This window comes from Manacus vitellinus, unplaced genomic scaffold, assembly GCF_001715985.3.
Source record: "Manacus vitellinus isolate BGI_N305 unplaced genomic scaffold, ASM171598v3 scaffold_17_pilon, whole genome shotgun sequence".
In the NCBI taxonomy this organism is placed as follows: domain Eukaryota; kingdom Metazoa; phylum Chordata; class Aves; order Passeriformes; family Pipridae; genus Manacus; species Manacus vitellinus.
The window spans coordinates 1439427-1462858 of NW_021939256.1; the positions used below are offsets into that span (position 1 = coordinate 1439427).

General features: G+C 34.6%; 1 protein-coding gene across 7 annotated transcripts in view; it reads left to right on the top strand.

Moving 5' to 3' along the window:
* Positions 1–23432, top strand: part of ZNF236 (zinc finger protein 236) — a 72357-nt gene that overhangs the window by 26838 nt on the left and 22087 nt on the right. For 5 of the 7 annotated variants that reach the window (XM_018070020.2, XM_029958915.1, XM_018070014.2 and 2 more), the window contains exons 9-23: positions 1325–1528; positions 2658–2886; positions 4350–4622; positions 6339–6542; positions 10204–10348; positions 10985–11245; positions 11506–11756; positions 12423–12524; positions 17406–17557; positions 18683–18789; positions 18884–19035; positions 19151–19363; positions 19881–20160; positions 20582–20685; positions 23041–23406. In XM_018070020.2, coding sequence (XP_017925509.1) covers positions 1325–1528; positions 2658–2886; positions 4350–4622; positions 6339–6542; positions 10204–10348; positions 10985–11245; positions 11506–11756; positions 12423–12524; positions 17406–17557; positions 18683–18789; positions 18884–19035; positions 19151–19363; positions 19881–20160; positions 20582–20685; positions 23041–23406 — 3043 coding nt within the window. The remainder of the gene's footprint in view (positions 1–1324; positions 1529–2657; positions 2887–4349; positions 4623–6338; positions 6543–10203; positions 10349–10984; positions 11246–11505; positions 11757–12422; positions 12525–17405; positions 17558–18682; positions 18790–18883; positions 19036–19150; positions 19364–19880; positions 20161–20581; positions 20686–23040; positions 23407–23432) is intronic. The other 2 variants (XM_018070015.2, XM_018070016.2) reach the window with 2 other exon arrangements.

Below are 23432 nucleotides of genomic sequence, written 5' to 3' on the forward strand. Positions count from 1 at the left end.
TTGAGGCTAGACAAATTGACACTTTGAAATAAAGTACGGAATTTTAGTGTGGATAGTTTACTATTGGAGCCACATGTTAAAGTTGAATGGTAACAGAAAAAGTTACCACAATAAACTGCTTGATTTAAAAAACTGCTCTAATTTTTGTACAGTTACTATACTTGAAGGAGTAATTCACTCAGAGCAGTCACGTGGTCTGTGTTACACAGCAGATCAGACAAACCAAGGGTCATCAAAAGATTCACTATTCCAGTTGAACAACTCTGGAATTATGGAGCAGTAATAAAACACTTCATTTTCTATTCTGTCTTTAAAATGGGGTGTTAAAATGAGACCTAGAAAGGGTCTTCTGAAACTTTTTATAATGAACAGCATATCTTAATAATAATGGTAAAAAACTTCATGTGTGTGTATGTGTATATTATTATTCAAAAAAGGTAACCTCCATGAGATTGTATATAAACTGCTGTATAATACACAGAACACACTGGCTAAATACATGTAATGCTGTAATTTTCATGTTGAAGATGTTGAGCAGTTCCTTCATTAACAATTATTTTTTCTCTTGTTACAAGGAAGAGAAGTTTAGAAATGAAGGTGAAAAAGAGTCTTTATTTCCTATTTAAAAAATAAATGCCAAGGCTTTATATCACTTTTTTTTCTTCATATTTTTTGCTAAGGTAGCCTAAGATACAATTATCAAATCAAAGATTAAGAAATTACATTTTTAAACTTCAGGTTTATGTAGTATTTTTACAGAGCCTGATGCCTATTTAAATGTTTAGAGTATAAAGAGATTCTTCTAAAGCTAAGAGGTTTTGAAGGTTGAAAGTTGAAGGGGAAAAGTTGGTAGTTTGTTCTGAAAGGTTTTGATTTCATATAGAAAAAAATCCCAACTAATAGAAGGTTATTTTTTTCCAAAGGACCTGCTTGAGATAAATGTGAACTTTGAAAAGACAGCCATGTCAGTGCTGTTTATTTGTTTTGGAATTACTTTTCCTGTGGCCTCTACATGTGGAATTCTGTAATTGATGCATGTGTTTTGTAAATTGGTTGAAGGTTTAGTAGTTTAATAAATTTAATTAAAGCTGTGAGCTTACAATTTAGAGTTTGATAAGGACTCCAAAAAAGAGATATACAGAAGCAATTCTTTAGTGGAGTGAGCAAACCTTGAATGACAGCTCTGTATAATCCTTATGTCTTATACAAAGAGACATCTTTGTAGTGGACAGTTAACAAACATTTCAGATAAGGGACCTGGACAGGTGAGTTCATAATATATACTTTTCATCTTCCTTTACAAATGTACTGCTGTATATTTCAGGCCACACATTTTCGGTCTCCACTTCTTCAACAGACAGAAAACCAGGTGTCTCCAGCTGCTGCTCACCAGGGTCAGCAGGCTGTCACTGATGTCATTCAGCAGCTCCTTGAGTTATCAGAACCAGGTCCTGTAGAAAATAACCAACCTCAACAACCTGGTCAACAGCTCAACATTGCGGTGGGAATCAGTAGAGATATTTTGCAGGTAAGAGCTCAGTGTGAGAATAGCTTTACATTTCGGCGGTTTCTTTCTCATTCTAGTGAAAATGATTCTGAGTATTTTCAATTATAGCATTCCTTATGCATTTCTAAATCATTTATCAGTAAAGAAAAAAGTGTAAGGATCTACTGAATGGGTATGGAATGCACCAAGATACCTTTTTATATAATAATGCAAAAGAAGGGTTATAAAAATTGATTATATGACCTAGAAGAAAGCTTTAAGTGTACACACCCATACATGAATATTTTTATTGATCACTTTAGCTTTTTTTTTTCCTGTTGCCTGGAAGCAGCTTGTGGCATGTCCTTAGGTGATGCCATGCTTAAATCATGATGACATTTAAGAGGGGAAAAATATTTTTATCTAGCTAAAAAATGAGAATATATACATGGCCTTTACCCTGTTCTAATTAATAAGGGCTATTTGACTATTTCCTATTTGTGCAAGAAATTTTTTTTCCGAGGTCAGTTTTTCCTAAACTATTAGATTCTGTCCTTGATATATCTGGCAGTAGGAGACGCTATGTAACAGAAGAGAGGCAGGGTGGTGAATCAGCTATGTGTGCTTGTTGTGCAGCCTGCACCACATAAAGGCACAAACAGAATGGGACCGGGCAGAGAATAATATTCTTTAATATTAGCTGTAGCCTGCTAACCTTGAAGATATCGTTTTATCTCTAGCCTTTTAAGTACCATTTAAATTTCTTTTTGGAAGACCCAAATATTACATGTAGCTATGTGCGGGTTCACCATGTTATCTGTGCTGAGTTCTGTAATGTCTGGAGTGTGATGTGTAGTTGCAGAAAATAATGTGATATGTAACTATTATCCTGATAGCTATTTAAACAAAAAATGTTGTTTCCTAAAAGGCAGCTGTCGGCAAATGAATAACTGCTGGAAATGCAACTTAAAATCTTAATAGACAATCAGAAGTCAGTGTTGTGTAATAATGTGTTTGTAGGTTTGAAATCTAACTGAAATTCTGTGAGAATGAGACTTCTAATTCCTTTAAATATATTTGCATTATATCTTCCAAGTAGTTGTTTGAGAAAAGTTGGGGTAACTGTGGAATGTTTCTTTCTTAATGTAGAAGTTTTTTTGTTCTTTTTTAGCAAGCATTAGAGAACAGTGGGTTGTCTTCAATTCCTGTCTCTGCACATTCTACTGACTGCAGCCAGGCTAAGACTGCTGGACCCCAGGATCAGAACCCAGATGTCCCAACTCTCTCAAATCATCAAACTGATTCTAATAATGCAGAACAAGATAAGGAGCAAGAGAGTACAGATAAACAAGATAAAAAAGAAAAGAAGTTTATTAAGAAAAAATCACCATTTTTGCCTGGTAATGTTGCCACTGCTTTCTACTTGTTCTGTAAAGACTGTAGTATTTATGTTTATGGCTTTATAAAGGGATTCCCCAAAATATATTGTGGATCAGTGATGAACTTTATTGCTCTTATCTCAAACACAGTGTAAGATATGAACAACAGTATCTATAACAGATTATACAAGCAATAATGCTTCATGTCACCTGTCTCTGGAATAACAGTACTGATGTGATATTGTCACCATAAATATGTGTTGATATTCTGCTTCCCTACTGTGTTGTGTATGTGCAAGCCTGGGTTTTGTCTATGTGTGCTTAAATGCAATTTCATTTTCAAGATTACTCAAGCTTTATGGCTGCTAGAAGTTTGTTCCAAGTAAAACCATCATACTTTAGCGGCTTGCCTGGTAGAGACAGCACTACAAGAAGCCATTGACCTCTGTTTGTAGTATCTTCATAGATACACTGATGTTGCTTTTTCTTTTGCGAGGGACAAGGGATGCAGAAATTGATCCAGAGTCAAAAATTCAGCTTGTTCAGCCTAACTGTGGTAAAAATCAACATTAACACTTTCCTCTGGTAATAAGTATTTTGTTGCTTGTGTATAACCTTAATAACTCTCTAGCTCTGGCTGCAGATAAAAAAGTCACTGCTGTACAGTCAAACACTTTGACAGGTCAAAACCTTTGTTTTTTCATAAAGTATTATGACCTCAGTGTATTGACATGGTTTACAGGAAAAAAACTCACTATGTAAACAGATTTAAATGAGAAAGTATCGGATATTGAACAACATGTATAAATAAAAAACTCTTGATAGGATTTAGAAGGGGTTTTTTGTTTGTTTGGTTTTTTTTGTTGTTGTTGTTGTGAAAAAGCATCCTGTTGCCTTAGGATAGAGCTTAGGGTTCTTGGATCATAAAACAGCTTTTGTGGAAAAAAACCCCTAGCCTTAAATTTTAAATCTATCAGAAGTGCTTGTTGTGCAATTTTTATTCCTTTAGAAGTTTGCAAAAGGTAATTTAAGTATGAATTTGCAGAAGAGAGGGTTGTGCTAAGTATCTCCTCCAGTTAGATAAGTGTTTAGTACTTAAAATAATTTCATGTGATTATGGTTGAAGATTTAGTCATTGTTGGATAATTTTGTTAGATATAGTATTTATAAGTTAACTGGTGCATTATGTTGCATTGCAACTACATTCTACATTTTTAAGTGGCATAGAAACTGCATTGATTGAATTTCAAGAGGAATATCTTGGGTTTTGTTTTTGTCGTTCCAACCCATCACCAGTTTTGTGAAGCAGAATGTATCTGATAGAGAAGTTAGTCATCTACAAACTGTATTGTGATGGTATCTATTTCACAAAAAGTTTTGTTTGTGTAGTTTGATTGCTTTGTATAATGATGTCAGTGTAGTGGGATTTTTGAAGAATTGTTAAAAGGTTTAAAGCAGACTCGTTTTGATATTCCTTATTTTAGGTTCTATACGTGAAGAAAATGGAATAAGGTGGCATGTTTGTCCATATTGCTCTAAAGAATTTAAAAAACCAAGTGATCTAGTGCGCCACATTCGCATTCATACCCACGAGAAGCCATTCAAGTGTCCCCAGTGTTTCCGCGCCTTTGCAGTTAAGAGCACTCTGACAGCGCACATAAAAACACACACTGGCATCAAAGCTTTCAAGTGCCAATTTTGTATGAAAAGCTTTTCCACCTCAGGGAGTTTAAAAGTTCACATTCGTCTACATACAGGTAAGGATTCAAAATTGCTTTCCTTATTTTCCATGGTGTGGGTGAAACCTTGAATGAAAAAAGACAATGTGAAATGTGTAAGTTATAGACATGTCTATCATGTCATTGTTATCTATCAGAGAATGTATAATTTTTAGTGTCTTATATGATGAGTAATTTTTTGTCATAACTTTCTAGTGTTTCATGTCTTTGAGACTTTGGTCTCTTACAAAAGCCATTTGGTTTTCTGATGATGAGTCAACTGTTGTTCCTTTTTAATATCACTATTGTGAGTGAATTTAATTGTGCTTTTTAAAGAGTCATCGTCTTTCATATTTACTCTGCGTTTTCCCTCCCCTTCCCTACACTTTTTGATAATTTCACTATGTCGTTCAGGACTCTTTGGTTACTTCCCATTTTATCTTCAACATTGAGGTGTTGCTTGATGTCTTGACCAGCTTACCTGTTTTCATTATCTTACACTGCATATCCTAAAACTCCTCTGTTCATATGGTCCTTGTTTACATCATACATGATGTCCTCAATATCTGTTTTTCTGTGGCTGAACTATTCTCTCCACAGAGAAAAATGAATTTTCTGCATTTGGTGGACAACCTAGTTGTTTTCCATTTTTCTTTTCTTATTCTGCTGAATAATGTTTCAGCAAGATAAGCTCATAAATGCCCTGCTCTTTCCTTTCATTCCTGTTTATGTAATTACCTTCTGCAAAAGTGTCATTCATTGACAAGGTGCATTTGGTGTTCAATGTGTTTTATAGTTCGATGCATTTAATCCATGAAATATCAATGTTCAGTTCTTCTGCAGAAAGTTTTTCACTTTGTTTTTTTTTTGTAAACTTGCAAACCAGCAATTTTTCTTCTTGTTTAAAGTTAGCCTTACTTTCTAGAAAAACTCAGACTCATTCAGAGTGGCAGAAGCACTATGTGGCTTGGAAAATAGGTAGTCCATTGTTTATGGAACTGCTCTGTGGTTTCATATGATGTACTAGCTACTGTATTTTGAAGTACATTTTTGTACATGTTTTCAACCTGTGATTTTATCAAGCTTTCTGTATAATACCTGGTCGTGTTTCCTAGCCTTTTTAAGTCACAAGATTTCCCCTTGAACAAAAGCTGAAAGTAGTTCAGCCTTACCTGTCCCTGTAACTTATTAAGTTCTCCAGTATCCTTTTCAGGGAGAGATTTCTACTGGATTTTGCATTACAGAAGTCTTTCTTTGGTATTTCCAGTTGGCATGCTTTTTGGACTGCCGTCAAACAGTGTTGACATTTTCAGAGGCTGACCTTGAATTTCTTTAATTTCGTCACATGACTGTTCCTCTGTTTTATCCTATTATATAACACATTTGCCTGTGTGTTTGCTGATTCCTTTTTCTCACAGTTTTTTAAAAGTTTGTTTTGGAAGGACTTTTACCTGGTACCTGCAATTTTTAGGATAGCTTCTGGAACATTTGAAAATTGCTGTCACTTCCGCATCATTCAGTTTCTTGACAACACTGATTTAAGTCATGTTTCAATCAGTCAGAAGTTCAGCAATTTAATTGTTACTTTTGATTGGGTTTCATCAATCTGTTTTGAAAACCTGTTTAAGAATAGACACTGTGATAGAAAACAAAAAAGCAAATTCAGAAAAGAGAATCAGTATTCTAAAGCTACATTTCTAGATTGATGGAAATAAAATCCCAGACTAATCCTTTTTTCTTTTTAATCTTTTGCAGGTGTTAGACCTTTTGCTTGTCCTCATTGTGACAAAAAATTTAGAACATCGGGCCATCAGAAAACTCATATCACTTCACATTTTAAACATACTGAACTAAGAAAGCTGCGACATCAACGTAAACCTGCAAAAGTTCGAGTAGGAAAGTCGAGTGGTCCAGTACCAGACATTCCTTTGCAAGAACCCATACTCATAACTGATTTAGGTAAGGAGCAAGTAAATCTGTACTCTCTTGAAATTTGGATTTCACTGGAATATAAAAGTCACAGTTCAATCAAGCAGACATTCAGAGCTTACTCATAAAGGTGCACTTTGAAATAATAAATAATCAGAAACAATCAGGCTTCAGAAAAGTGCCATATTTTATACTTTGCTTGCACTAAAATTAATAAGAAGGATATTTGTTATTTACAATGAAATTGTATAATCCTTACTGGAAAAAAGAAGTGTGTTTTTACATTAGGAGAGGAGTTTAACTATTATTAGACTGTTGGTATAGAAAAGATGACAGACAGTTCATGACTTAGATTCTTCTTAACATGGTCATGTTTATTACAGATTACAGATGTTAATGAGTCAGTGTGTTACATGATTTTAGAGTGTTTGTTATAATTATGACCTCAACTGAATTAGTGGTAATCATTAGTGGTCATATTTCAAAAAGGGCAGAAAAATTCTCAAACCTGCTATGGAGAATTCATACAGTTCCTTTAATTCTGTTGTAGAATAATTGTCACAATATTACGTAAAACCACTTTTTGGAAGGAAGTTAGTTGTTGTACAGCCCAGTTAGTTGTTGTACAGCCCAATCAAGACATTATATTGTTGTCCAGTAGAGGTCAATGTAGGGGGTGAGGCGTTTACTCTTAGTTTGACTCGCCAGTCTGTGAACTCCTGCCTTCTCTGTTGTGTAATCATCTTTACAGTGGACTCTTATATTGCTAATGTCTTTAGTTTATACTGATAAAATCTTTATCACTCTTTAAAAATGCTTTTGCTTCCGCTGCTTCCAGGAGTTACTGAAAGCAAGAGTAAGGGTTATTTTGGTATCAGATATAAGAAACTTAAATTTTTGGGGCGGAAGCAAAACTTAGCTGACAGCTTCAGACACCCCAATCACACAGTATTTCTTTCTTGAATGAACCCTGGAAACTGCTATAGTGCTTTTCCCTGATTTTAAAGAGCCACACTTCAATACAATTAACATCTGCACATTGAAAGTCCGGATTTTGGAAAAAGATGAATCTTGACAAGAAATGCTATAAAAATTTTTTTCTACAGGTGCTGATAACACATGAACTTCACTGATATTGGAATTTTCAATGTAAAAATAAGAAGTTGTACTATTTGTCTAGAGGGTATCATGTTGTTTTCAACCCCCAACAATATTTCCATGTTTGTACCCCCCCGCTCCACAAAAAAAAAATTTGAGTTCTTTTAGAGTTGTCAAGAACCTAGTATTGTTGCTCGGTAATAGTGTTAATCTTTGACTGGCACCTTTGTTGATACATATATTGCTTTTTAAAATAGTCTTAATTTTTCTAAAAGCCTATGAAAAAAAGTCTGCAAATTGTATCTGTTTCAGTGTTTGTTTCATTTTACTTCAGTAGTTTATGGTACTTACTGATTAGGAAATGCAAAAAAAGTTACTGGAATTTTTTCAAGGCTTTACTACAGTTCCAAAGATGGAACTAATGGGAGGAAATACACTTCTTTATAAAACGTTCCCATTTGGATTTATTTTGCTGACATTTTATGTCTAGAGTAACCCCAATTTTAACTGTTCTAACAGTTCAGAGAAATGTTTCATTTATCTGAGTTGAACAGGTTAAGTAAATAGTTTGGGAGTGTTTTATTAGAAATCAGTTATTTATATAATGTAGTTATTTCTGATTTATTATGTATCTTATTGGAAATTTCTGTAGACTAGAACCATTGTAACCTGGTATACACTCATAAGTTAGTCAGCTATAGTTCATTTAAAGAGTTAATTGAATTATTCCAATCTTGTAAGATCAAAAATAAATTTGAGAGTAAATATTTGTCATATGGAGTTTCTCCTCTTCTGATTTGTAATACTTGTGTAATCTCCTGTATACTACTGCTAATTATCATTAAAGAAGAATGCCAGAAGTAATTTTAAAAGTAGGGGTTTGGGTTTGGATTTGGTGGGTTTTTTTGGTTTGTGATTTGTGTTTTGGGGGTTGTTGTTGGGATTTTTTGGAGGTGGTTTTGGTTTATTTTGGTAGGAGTTTTCTTAATAGAACATCATTCGACTGCACTAACTGAGTTTGTTGGGGAAGGCAAAGCAAGTTTTGGCATTTACGTATATATAAATATATATATGTATAACATACATGTAAAAACATTTTCAAGTCTGAGAGATATAGTTTTTGTTTTTATTGTTGCCATCTCTTCTTAAAATTGAGAGAATTCTCTCTCCTTGTCTTCTGCTCTTTTCAATTAGTTTTGAAATTTAGCAGAAACCATTCAGGCTTTCCTTTATGAATATGAAACATAACAAGCTAGATGAAACAGTCTGAAGAAGGAAAATACAATATAAATGGCTTTTGTGGTGAATATTTAGGACCATTAAGAGATCTTTTTGTATATTTGCTGAAACTTTTCATCATTCCATCAGCCATTGTATTATTAGTATTGTGATGGGTACTTTTGAGTTCACAGTTGTGTGAATGATGATGAGTTGGTTTACTTGAGAAGTCTGCTATTATCCCCATTCTGTCATGATGTTTGGGGTTATACCCTTCTGTTGATTGCTTCTCAGACAGCCTACTGCACTAACATTTCAATGAAACCTAGAATGGTGGGTTGCAGGGGACCTTAAAGATCATCTATTTCCAGTCTCCCTGTAATGGGCAGGGAAACCTTCCACTAGACCAGGCTGATCAACACCTTGTCCAGCCTGACCTTGAACACTTCCAGGGATGGGGCATCCACAACTTCTCTAGGCAACCTCTTCCAGTTAATCACTACCCTCACTAACATCTAATCTAAACCTATCCTCCTTCAGCTTAAAGTCATTACCCCCTGTCATATCACTACATGCCCTTTAAAAAAGTCCCTACCCATGTCTCTTGTCCAGCCCTCTTTAGGTACGAAAGGCTGCTATAAAGTCTCCCTGAAACCTTATCTTCTCCAGACTGAACAAGTCCAACTCTCTCAGCCAACTGGACATTTAGTAGTGGGAACTTCCAACTGAATTTCCAAAATGACACTTGAGTGACTTCAGGGACCAGTGTGTAAAAAGCATTTGTTTAAAAACATTGGTTTGAGGTTTTGGGGTTGTGTTTTTACAATAAGTTTTTGGAGGCACTCAGAGAATTAGCAAAATTGACTGATTAGCTGAAGTAGATGTATAAGTACAACAATTTTTAATGGACTACTTTTATCCTTTAAGTAAAGTCAGGTAATCATGGTGTTTTATACTTTCCATAAAATGCATATTCTAGTTATAGTATACATCTGAGATACACTGATTAAATATCACTTGGTTAAGGTCGAGGTTGGAGGAAGAAGATATTATTGGATCAGCAGTGAATTCATATCTGTCAACTTTTTTAAAAGTTTGTTTATTTTGGACATGGACACTCACTGTAATGAGGTGGACCTCTGGATAAAAGAAGAACTATCACTAAAATAGCATGTGCAGTGTAGTATATATAATGTTAAATAGATGTATACATAATTTTAAATACGTACTGGAAACATACACAGTCTTAATATTTTTGGATGCTCTAAGTTTAATCATGCTTTCTTTGCAAATGCTAGCTCTTCAGACTACTGCAGCTTTGGATAACTTTACCAATTAATTTTTCCTTTTTTTGTGCGTGTGTTTATGTGTGCAGGTCTTATCCAACCAATCCCAAGGAATAGCCAGGTCTTCCAAAATTATTTTAACAGTAATTTTGTGAATAATGCAGAGAGACCATACAAGTGTTTTTATTGCCATCGAGCCTATAAAAAATCTTGTCATCTAAAACAACACATCAGGTAAAATAAACGCAATGAAGAAAGGAAATGTGTGTAATATGAAGTTTATGGAAAAGCATGAAATTTATATAGTATTCACTGAAAAGACTTCTTTTTTCTTACCATCTCTTAAAACAGTGGACTAGTGGTAATTGATTTTTTTCTGTTAAAGTTGGAGGAAGCTTTGAACTAATTTATATCTGTATGTGGTCCTAGCAATGCAAGTGTTCGGTGTGCAGTTTAGTTTATTAACACTTGGACTGTTTTTTTCCTAAACTGTGTATAGAAAATAGCAAGCATTGCTTGTGAATTCTTGTGGTAATTTTGTAATTGCGTACTCCAGATTGTCTGCTTTGTATGTAACTCCTGGTTTCAAGAAGGAAAAATTTAGAATGGAGGAGAAGCAGTGGAGGTAACTAATCCAACCTTCTTTTGAAAAGAAAGGGTAGCTTGAAAATGAGATCAAATTGCAGTTTTACAGACAGTGAGCTTTGACATTAAAGTTATTAAAGTTTTAATTTCTGGATTTTCTTAACTGAGGCTTCTTCCATCCATACAACTGTCACCTTAGTTTGGTTTATTTTACTCATTTTAAGATTTAGTCCTTTAATAACTTTGTAAATCAAACTGTTAAATCTTCTGCTTTCTCTTCTAAAGGTCGCATACTGGTGAAAAGCCATTTAAGTGCTCTCAGTGTGGAAGAGGTTTTGTGTCAGCTGGAGTTCTGAAAGCACATATTAGAACACACACTGGATTGAAAGCTTTCAAGTGTGTTGTCTGCAATGGGGCCTTCACTACTGGTGGTAGCCTTAGGCGACATATGGGGATCCATAATGATCTTCGACCGTATATGTGTCCGTATTGTCAAAAGACATTCAAAACATCACTAAACTGTAAAAAACACATGAAGACTCATAGGTATGTTTACAGTTTTTACGTGAATCCTTCAGTGTAGTTCAGTAGCTGTTCCTTAAAGATACTTGGAAAGGCAGCTTTGCTCTGTAACAAATGCATATATTTGGCTATGGATGTTTATTTATGGGTAGCAAACACATAGGTACCTTTTGAAGGTCTAGTAAATTATGGTGTATAATAAAAATAATAAATTTTTCACATAAATAGTTACGGTAAGTGTCTTAACTGAAACCACAACAAGGCTTTCTTACCTTTCTTTGCAGATATGAACTTGCACAGCAACTTCAGCAGAATCAGCAATCCTCTTCAATAGATGATTCTACAGTAGATCAGCAGAGCATTCATGTTTCTACACAGATGCAAGTGGAGATTCAAAGTGATGAGCTACAGCAGTCAGAAGCTGTTGCAACAGATCAGCAGGCTATTTTAGAGTTAGACCAGCAACCAGTAGTAGGCACAGAAGAAGCAGCACTAGAACAACAGTTGGCTGACCAACCTTTAGAGCAAGACGAGGGTGAGTATTTGAAGTACAGTTAGGTTTATAATGAGGTAAGTTTACAAGTTCTCAAATAATAGTTTCTTGACAAATTTCAGTCCTTTGGCTTTCAAGACAATGCAAGTAAACAACTAGAAAAATACATGGAGTAAAGGCTAGCTACTTAAAGCATATTGTACAGTTTCATTCATTGCTCTTTAGGTTTAGTGTTAAAATATAAAAAGATTAAGATTTGCACTCTTTAGTAGTAGCAAACAAAACTACTAAAATAATATAAGAAAAAATAGTACAAAATTTTACCACATCAGCTCTTATTAATAAAAAGTACTTCTGTATAGTCTACTTAGAAAGTAATACTTGTGTTTTGAGGTGAGAGAATATGAAATATTTGATGTACTTATACATAATAGTGAAACAAAGTATTTTGGTTTTGCTTATTTGTTCTTTTCCATGGTATAATGAGTTAGCAAGTACAACAGGGGAATGTAAGTAAAGTGTGCTATAACCCAATATTTAAATACTTGTTTGACCCATAATTTTTTGCTTATTTTTAATACAGTGAAAATTCAGTGACTATAAAATATAGGAGTTTGGAAACAACTGAAATATGCAGTTATTTACATCTTGATATTTTTCTCTTTTCTTTTCTCCTCCCACCTTCTCCCCTTTCCTTCCCCATTTCAGATAGATTTGTGACATCCCAGCATGCTTTACAGGAAAACATCACTCAGTTTGAACAACAGGCTATAACACAGCAGCCATTTGATCAACAGGGCTTATCACAAGGTTAGTAATGAATCAAGGTTTTACAAAAGTAATTTTTATAAATCTGACTCTTCAGCATAGCTATGATAAAGCACTTCTAAAGTAAGCACCTGCACTCAGAGTAACTGCAATGCAGAGGACTTGCAAAACAATTACTGTTTTGAAGCTATACTTGGTAGAATATTTTGAATACTTAAATATAAATAGATTTTGCTTTTATGAGCCGATGTCTAGTCATTACAGTAGGGGTTTTATAGTCAGGCATTTCATATTCTTTCTTTGATTGTGTTTGAAATTGCTGTGGCAGTTTACACAAATTTCCCCCTAAATATGCATGCTCATAACCTGAAATGATCAGAAACACGGTAAGATTTGACTGAGTAGCTGTTTGGATCCATTTTGAAAAAAGACAGTGCAAAATATAGTCATGTAGAAAATCATACTTTCAGCTGTCCACAGCAGTTTCCTTTTGTATTTTATAGAGCAATGTAAGTAACAAATAAGGAGATTGGAAGCATTTGAAAACTTTTATTCCCTATAAAAGACAGAGAAGTGTGTAAGGCTTATGTAACCTGTAAATAATGAAGAAGCGACTACCTTGCTTTGCTTTTCAGAGCTGGATTTCTTGAATTATTGCTTAGTATGAAGCTACTAATTTTGTTTGGGTTTGTTTTGAGTTTTTTTTGGTGGTTGGGGATTTTTTGGGGAGGGACAGGGTGGGCACGTGGAGTTCCTTACATGGAGAATGTTCAAGGGGTTTTCATTTGTTTTGGTTGGGAAGCATACCTCAGTGGCTGACCAGCTGATATAGTGTCATTTTAAGTTTTATAGCGTCTTTTGTAAAAACTTAATTGACTCTGGTAAGTTGCATGATACTATGAGAAATAGCATAACTTTCTGATTTTAATTCTCTAGGTTGTGCTGCTTTGTATGTAAAGAAAAAAAATTAAAGTCTCCACCTTTATTAAACAAGACTGATCCAGGTCCTCTTAAAATTCTATGACGATTTTCACTGGTTACCTTTTACGTTTTTTCAAATGAATGAAAAGAGACTACAGAAAAAAGTGCAGCCTTTAACTCTATGTTAATCTGAAGAGTGGTGGTGGGTTTTGTTTCCTTGTTAGTGGCTCCTTTGAATTTGAAAACCCAATATGTGCACATTTTTTTGTTATCTTATTTAAACTTCAGTTTTTACATATGTGTATCTTCTCTATTAAATAAATATTGAATGATTTCTTGGGGAGGACAGAGACTCTTCTAGAACTCACAAAACAATTCTTTCATCGTCAGAAATCCAGACTGATCATCGGTACATTGTAGAATTGGTACAGAGAATCAGAACATTTGTGGTGTGGGCTTTTTAAAGTCTCGTTTGTATAAGATGTCTCCTATTCTACTTGGAATCTCATCCACAGATTCCCAACTCTTTGAAGTTTCCTTGAAGATCCTGGAGCCCTTCAAAATTTTTGAATTTCAGGTAGGTAAGCATTTGCGCGGATGCATGCGTTAAATTGGTCGACCCTCTCCCTATGTCTGCATCTGTGCTTCATGCTCCTAATTTCTTTTTCCTATCAGCTAGGCAGAACACTAAAGCTTAAAACACTATGTCTTTTTTATCCTTGGTATTTATAGGCTGTATTCTTGTTAAAATATTTTGGTTCAGTGTTTATTAATAAAACAATGTAGGAGTTATGAAAGATCTTTGATAGGTGTTTTGATATCTCTTTTTTATTGTTTTTTTTTAAGAAAAAAAAATCTTAGCATTTCAGCCAGATGAGACTGATTTCTAGGTCTGCACAGACCTGCCAGAACTTACTCTTTCAGGTTTGTTTGTAATAATTCTGTTGAATTTCTGGTTTGTTCAGATAGGTTTTCTTCTTGATGTGTTCAGACTTGTAAAGAAGTGCAGATCCTGTGAGGGTGGTGCTGTATCATAATCTATGATTCATTTGAGCTAGATTTGAAGACTGAGGAAAAGGACTTGTGTTCTTGGTAGTTTATGTGTTCAGGTATCTTCATTTCAAGACTTTTTAGTGATGTCAGAACAACCAAGTGTACCTTTTATATGAAATTGGTTTGGAGTTATTGAATAATATGTCACCAAATGTGTTTTCATATAAATTACATCACCTTTTCTTCCTTTAAAGTCTCCCTGTAAGCATGGTTGAATGATAATTCAAATAGTAGTGATAGGTGAGTGACCTTGAAAAACTGCAAGAATTCCAAATGCTTCCAAATGTTATTCTGTAGCCCATAGAAATATACCTTTGCCACCAGACTGCTGTTTTGCTTTCCTAAGAAGTTGATCTGCAATCTTAGGACATTCTGATTTTTCAGTAACTATTTACACACTGATTCCAGTCAGTACTGTTCAGCTGGTTGCAAAAGTTGCCTAAGAAGCAAACCTGCAGAACATTTAATTGCTAAGCACTGGTCCCAGCTGAAATGCACATGTGCAGGTAGATGTTGGTAATGTTAGAATTCGAAGGATCTGTCAGTAAAGAATTGAAGTTTTGTCTAAACTAAAATATTGTATTTGCTATGAGTATCATGCTGTTGTTTTCTCATTCTCATGTGCAAGGCACATCTTTCCACTAGTAAACTGATTTCCAGAGTATTCTGTTTTGCAATATGTTTTGTTAATATAGAAGACAATAGGTTGAGTGATGTCCGAAAGCCAAAAAAACCCCAAGCAACGCAAATGATTACTTGTACTGAAAAATGCAAAATGCAGTTCCAACTTTAGAAGACTTCATAGTCATAGTAAGAGACTCCCCTTATTATACAGAGCCTCAGATGTTCTCTGTTCTTTGAAGATTGATCAAAAGCTTCAGGGAAAAACAATATATAGCGATGAAAAAAAAAAAGAGCAGGAAAAAAAAGGTTATGAAATTTATTTCTCTCTCAGACTGAATGTCTGATTTTTGGTGTTTGGTGGTGTGGGGTTTTTTAATGCTGTTCTGTAGAAATTTTATGGTGGTAGCAAATGCCTTTGAGCATGCTCAAGTTGTCAGATCTTTTTTGAGTGGAAAATTACCTTCATGTTAGGTGTTGGGCAAAATGGGAATGCATCAAATATATTCTTGTCACAGCTTTGGTCCATATTTATTTCAGAACTACTTTCAGAAGTAGTATTTCTTTCGTTTTGTCCTCAAATACCTCTACATTCAGAACTTTTCTCCTGAGCATTTTGTTGCACAGTCCTGGGAAATTTTTCGGGATGTCAATAATTGCTTTTATTTAAACACTGTGAAGCAAAACAGGTCATGGTATAGTAACTTCTTTTTTCCTTCTTAGCTAGTACAATTTACCTGCTGATTAAAAAAAGTTTCAGGTTTTTTAGGTAGCTGTTTCTTTGTACATTTAATAGTTATGTCCTTTTTTTTTTCATGTAGGGCATAGAAGTGACATCACTTTGCTTCAGTTTCTTGAGTCTTGTTTTTTTCTGTATACTCATCTAGTGTAGTGGGAATGCCATTTTTCAATAAAGATACTTCTAAAATTTATTTGAAAAGCGTAAATTAGCAGCCCTTTTATCACTGCAAAACTTTTCATTGCTGTTCTTCAGGCTACTTTTTTATTTTGTCATTTCACTAAGTAATTGAGGTGCAAGGTTCAGCTTGTTGAATCCTTTTTTTTTTCTTGTAATCTTGTAGGATTACAAGTTGTAGGAAAGAAAATTATATAGAAATTACAACGATAGATTTGGTGTCAGATTATGACCTGACTAATAGTACTTTCAAGATTTGTTTACATTTCTGGGTTTTCATTCTATAATGTAAGCAATAGCATACGAGTAGGGTTTTTTCCTCTACTGATCACAGTATTCTTCTGGTGTGGAAAGGGTCTTTTGGGAAAATTTCTGCTTAAACTTAACACATCCAAGTTTCTGTTATACTGTAATTCAAAACATTCTTTAAGCATTGCTTTTTGGCCTTTGATGCTGTGGTCTTCTGATGTGGGTTTGTTTCTGCCCTTTTTTCATAATCTTCACCCTTTTTGTCCACTAAAGGCAAACTGCACAGAAGTACTAAAATTGTTGCCCATACCTGAATTACTGATACTTGTGGTTTCATTTTTTTCCACATTACATTGTGGGTTGTTTTTTTAGAAGTATTAGGACTTAAAAGGATTGATAAAGGACATCTATAATAGCATTTAAAAACAATGCAATCTGAGCTATATTTCCCTGGCTCTGAATCATTGTTGCTATCATTTCATCCATTCATTTAGAAAAGGAGGTGATTAAGATCTGATATTTTGGGAGAACAGAACCAAATAAAAATTTCAGGTCTTTTTACTGGAAATGTGAATAAAAATATGTTTATTTTTTACTTTGCAGTTTGCCTTTGAGAGGCTCTACTTTACTATTATCTAAAGAGTGGGAATATGTGGAGGAGATCCAAAGTAGGAGAAAATGGGGTTACTTTATCAGAAACTGGAGTTCTCCTATTGGGTCATCTCCTCCACTCACCCGCCATCCTCCCCACTGAGCTTTGCATCCTTGTGATCGGCTTCCAGTGTAGTTAAGGGAGCGTGGTACCAACGTGGATAAAGGGAGATGGGTCAACCTGTTTGACACATGCATGCTTACATACAAGAAATTCAAAATTTCAATGGCTCTAAGGTAATTGTGGCACTCCGAAGAAACTTCAAACAGTGTTTTTCTGTGGAGGAGATTTTCCAATAGAATTCCAGCTAATGGTAAGTAACCCTATTATGCATATTACATAGATGCCAGAAACATTTGTGTCTTTTGACACTCAACAGTGAAGAATACAAGTATTACTGTGTAGTAATACTACTTAACTTCTTTTGAAGGTAGTTTTCAGAGAAGTGTGGTGTTATTCAAAGTCCAATTCAGTGTATTTTCCAGGTTTGTGACTGTTTAATTTCTGGCAGGTTTTACAGTGAACGACAGCTACAATCAACAGACTCAATTTCCAGCTGTACAGCAGCTGCAGGATTCAAGCACACTTGAATCTCAGGCTCTTTCAACGAGTTACCATCCACCAGCCCTTCTTCAGGTTCCAAATACAGACACTATTAATGTAGTAAGTACTGCTAGAAGGCAGGCTTCATTGTTTTGTGTTCAGTGGTGAGTTTCTTTGCACCATTTCATTGGTGGCAAGTAAAATAAGAAGTCAGAAAAGTTTCAGGATTTCTTTTCTAGGTTGCTTATGTTTAGCAACTGGAAAACGGGGGTGGGAAGAGGATAAGTGACCTGATTACATGTTTCTAAAAAGAAATTGTATGTTTTGGTGTTCTAGACTTAAAAAAGGATATAATGCTGTAGAGTTGGATTGCAATGTTAAAACTGAGGAAAAAGACATAAAGTTATGAAATAATTGTACATTATTACACTATCTTTTGTCCTAATTCTTTGATTTCTATATCTATGATCAAACAATAAAAAAACATTGCATATGTATAGTGGTCATTCATGGAGCTTGCATATCACAATGTGTGATGTTCTTGTGTGGTTTTCATCTCGTTAAATTTGTAAAAGAACTCAGTTGCTAAAAATACAGTTTAAATATAACTTTTTATGATGGTAGCAGCACCTAGCATGAAGACCACCTGTCGTAATGTACTTACCGTGATGATCTGCATGAGTTATTGTCTCTTCAAGCTTGTTTGCGAATTGGAAATGTCAGTCAGAGAACTGAAGTGGAGTTTAGGATCTGGAAGAGTTTGAGTAATTTCAACCTACAGGCTTTGGAGTTTCCTTCTCTTCAAATCTTAAAACATGCTGTTGTTTTTAAGGATTATTCTATAGTGGCTTTTACTTACAGGAATGCTCAAAAAGTAGTGAAGTCTTCAGCAGCACTGTGTTTTGCTACTCAATGTTTAAAATGGCTTCTCTAGTTTTAAATTTAACTCCTCCAACATTAGAAAACCTAGACAAGTTAAATACGTTTTTGTGTAGATTCAGAGAAGTATAAATGCACCACATTGTCTATTTATTCCAGTACAGTAGGTTAACATTTTGGTGCCTGCCTTCTTACTATGAAAGAGCTAGGTGTCATATAGAACTCTTAATTTCTTGTCAAAATTTATGAAAGCATAAATTTGATTACTGGTATTGACTGTAAATGCTGTAAATTTTTTGTTGCCTGTTTGTGTGACTTTATTTCAGTATCGTGTTATTGAAATTTACTTGAGGCTTTGATTTTTAGACTACTCGCTTGATACAAGATCAGTCACCACAAGAAGAACTTGAATTGCATACCCAACGGCCTCATTTTCTTGAGGATAATGAAGATCAAAGTAGGCGTTCATATAGGTTTGTTGTACTTCTATGTTCCGTTACAGAATTTCCTCAATCTTTTATGGCTAGTAAATGTATACAACTAATGAAAACAATTGTCTTCTAATAGATGTGAATATTGCAACAAGGGTTTTAAGAAATCCAGCCATTTGAAACAACACGTACGATCACATACTGGTGAGAAACCTTATAAATGCCAACTCTGTGGACGTGGTTTTGTTTCCTCAGGAGTTCTTAAGTCACATGAGAAGACTCATACAGGTAACAGAGTATACCAGCTCTATATTAGCTTAAACCATGTTTGGGTTTTGTAAATGTCCTGTGTAAGCAAACTTAAACAAATAGCATGCTACTTATTTGTTTCTGTTACTTTAAGGAGTTAAAGCATTCAGCTGTAGCATTTGCAATACCTCCTTCACAACTAATGGCAGCCTTACCAGGCACATGGCAACTCACATGAGCATGAAGCCTTACAAGTGCCCATTCTGTGATGAAAGCTTTCGAACAACTGTTCACTGCAAAAAACATATGAAAAAACATCAGACAGTCTCCTCAGCTGTAGCAGCAGCTACAGATACAGGAGGGGGAGGTAAATTATTTCACTTTTACTTTTACAGTCCTTACTCCATAAGAAATACAGATGTTTTGGTGGATTACATGAATGCTGTAACAGTAATATTACAAAATAGCCTTCCAGCATGGATAATGTCTGATGTCCAGAGCTGCTAAAATTGCTGTGTTATCTAAATTGTTTAAAGAAATGTTTTCCAGGATCTGTCCAGTGTATTCAAGGTACTGTATGTGACATAGTTACTTTAGTATGTCACCAAAGTAGAACATTTTTTGTCCTAAATTACTTATACCCGTATTAGTTATTGTAAAAATAAGAATCAGAAATTCAGCTTTTTTTTTTAAATGAAGTACGGACATGAGTAATTAGACCTTTGAAAGAGATTAAAGTCCAAGTATGTAATGTAGTGGCGATGTGTTTAGTAATAAACCCTTCTATTTTTTGTAATTTCAGCTGATAGATTAAACTAAACAAGCATGGTTTTTTGTTTTGGTTTGATTTTTTTTTGTTTTGCCTTTTTTTTTTTTCTTAAAAGTTGCATGTGTTGAAGATGATGATGAAAACTCTGAAAGAACTTCCAGAAAATCTCGTCCTGGTGTCATAACTTTTACAGAAGAAGAAACAGCAGAACTGGCAAAGATTAGGCCTCAAGAAAGTGCCACTGTCTCAGAAAAAGTTCTTGTCCAGTCTGCTGCAGAGAAAGACAGAATTAGTGAGATCAAAGATAAGCAAGCAGAACTGGAAGCAGAACCCAAATATGCCAACTGTTGTAGTTATTGTCCCAAAAGTTTTAAAAAACCCAGTGATTTAGTCAGGTAAGGAATGAAAAAGTTTTGTGTGTTTTTAATTTGCTAAATTGTTCACCAGAAACTTAAGCAATAATAGTTTCATATAACTCTTTATGTCTAAGTTGAATTTTGACTCATATTTACATAACGTCAAATAAAATACATTTTCTGACTATGACTAACCCAGACTTTTCATATTTATTTTCTTGCAGTATTGAAATTATTATTATGAAGTTTTTGAATAAATTATTTTTTCTTGCTATAAGACCTGCATGTGAAAGCATGTAAAAATCAGGCAAATACTTCAATTTTCTTTCCTTGTTCTGCTTAGTGTAATGATAGTATAAGTATTTAATTAATTCTAAAATTAGTAAGATAGAAAATAAATATTTTTGCAAACTGACGTAAAAGTAGGAATTCAGACGTACATGTATTCTGGAATTATTAGGCACGTTCGTATCCATACTGGAGAGAAGCCGTATAAGTGCGAAGAATGTGGAAAGAGTTTCACTGTAAAATCCACTCTGGACTGTCATGTTAAAACACACACAGGTCAGTAAGATTTTGAATGTCTGTGTTTAGAAACTGGTTGCTTTCTTGACCAGCTGTTTTCAGTACAGATCTTGCAAGGAATGGTATGTTTTCGCTGGGATCTAGCATATGGCACAATGAATGGCAGTAGTCAGTGAAATTTGGTACTTACGGCATCATCAAGTTAATCATATTAGGACATTTTGAAAAATCCATATTATTACAGCCTTCTCTATTAGTAGGCTTCTAAAGCAGTCATACACTTAGCTTCTGCAAAAACTATGTGTGCAAGTATCCATAACATTTTTGTGTCAAATCTTCTGTAGCATTTCGATGATAAATGATTTTCCTGAGCAAGAAGGTGGAGTTGAGGGATTTTATAAAGTTAAACTAGAGGAAAAAAATTATTAACATTAATGTTTGTGCTGCTAAGTAAATTGAAAAAGAAGAGTACAAAAAATTTGAGCGTTCAGCTGTTTGAATCATGCAAGTTGAATATAAACCTAATATCTGTAATATTTAGGTTTTTACAGTAGTTTCTCTGTATTCCTGAGAGAGGTCTGATTTTAATAGAGGTGTTCTTCAACCCTAATTTTGCATTAATTAAAAAACCCTCTAAATCTTTCATACTCGTTTTCTTCTTACCATTGCACTTCTGTAATAAACCAAATCCTGAACTAATTAATTTCTAAAACTGGCTACAGTTTCATTAAGCTTCATTATTATCTCTTTTCAAAAGTACAAAAGACAAAATAGAAAACTTTTAATACTGTAATACATAATTATTTTGCTCATGGAAGCTCCCTCTCTGTTGCACTATATTTGTATTTTCTTCTGTTGTTTAGTAAGAAATACTACTGATGTGTCACATCAGATCATTGCGTAGATTAGTATCTTGTCTCAGACAGTAGCAGATACTAAGGATAATCAAAAGAACAAAGCAGGCATTTGGTCATGTATGTCCAGATTCAAGCAGTTGGAAAGTTTTGGGACTTTAAAAGAGATTGCGTCTCTTTGTTCACTATCTTTAATGGAATATTTTACATTAGATTTGTCCAGAGTCAGGTAATAATCTCCTTGAATATTTAAATAACAGGACTTCAGATGTTCAGTTTACTCTTTCCTGCTTACTTTTTTTTGTTTTCTTCTCTCTTGCTTTTATTTTTTTTATTTCCCTTTTCTACCATTGGGTGGGGTTTTTTTATATAGTGAGAAAGACTGCTAGATGGCTTCCTTTGTGGCACCCTGAATGTGGCAGACAGCTTTTCTGCAGCCCAGATTCCCATTGTCTTACTGGCTCATGTTATTGGGCTCTTCTCCATTATTTGAAACAGAACACTGTCAGAGTTTTACTTAGTTTTGATGAAGAAAAAGTGACAACAGTGCCAGGGTTTTGTAATCTAAATCTGTCATTTGGAGTAGGTTGAATTGAATTCAGGAATTTGATGAGAGATTCTTCTGTGTAAATGGAAACTAGAATTCAATACCAGGAATCATAGGCACACATTGGTTTTGTGATTTCTTTATGAAATGCATTGATTTCTTTCCCTTGTTTAGCTAGAAAGCAATATTGTGCTGGAAGGTCTGGGAATTTCAGGAGTTATAGGGAGTTTTCAGCTGCAGTGGCATGTATTCTGCCAGATATTTACATTATGCTTTTTGTGAATTGTACAACTGTGGATTTGGTTAAGGAAATAAACTCCATAGTTTGCTGTTACTTGTAGTACATTAACAGTTCCATTTGAGACCAAAGATTTTTTCAGATGTTATGCAGTCTGAAAGGAGAGAGGATAAGGAGGTCTGTATATGTGTAGGCCAGATTTCTGTACTTCTAAATTACTTTGAGGGGCTGGTATTTTTGTCTTATGATGTTATCTCACTTAATTTTATTCATTTCCTACCTGTAATCCACTAATTCTAGTCAGTATTGTGGCAGTATTGAAACAGAAGAATAAAGCTGCTGGAATTAAAAAGGAAATGAATAGCCAAGTAAGTAGAAGCCAAATGCTGAAGAGGTTGAGATAAAACTTTTAATTCTCTGGTTTACGAACTGTGTAGTTAGAACAACTGGATTAGTCAGGAAGGTGAGATGAGGAGGAGGACAGAGGCATGAAGGTCACCAAGTTTGATTCTGCATGAAAGCTTTTACAGCATACTGAGTTTTAGTAATAGGAAAAAATTAATATGCCCTTCATTAAGATCCTTAATTCATTTGAAAAGCAGACAAGATTATAAAGAAAAAGTCCAGTTATTTCAAATTTATTCTGTTCAGATTAGTCCAGAATATGTTGGGGTTTTTTGTTAAATGCATGATTTAGTGCTGTCAATATTTTAGAGCTTTTATAACTTCCCTTTCTCTTTTTGAAACTTTTCCAGGCCAGAAGCTTTTCTGTTGTCATGTGTGCAGTAATTCTTTTTCTACAAAAGGGAGTCTAAAAGTCCACATGCGTCTGCATACAGGAGCAAAGCCCTTCAAATGTCCACACTGTGATTTACGGTTTCGTACTTCGGGGCGCAGGAAAACCCACATACAGTGTCATTATAAACCGGAGACAAAGAAAGTTAGGAAGCCTGTTGCCCGCACTTCAACTGAAGCACTACAACCAGTCAGCCTTCTTAATTCATCCTCTACAGACCCTAATGTTTTCATCATGAATAACTCCGTTTTGACAAGTCAGTTTGATCAAAATTTACTTCAACAAGGACTTGTGGGCCAGGCTATTCTGCCTGCTTCAGTGTCAGGTAAAAATGGATGACGTGGTGGTGGT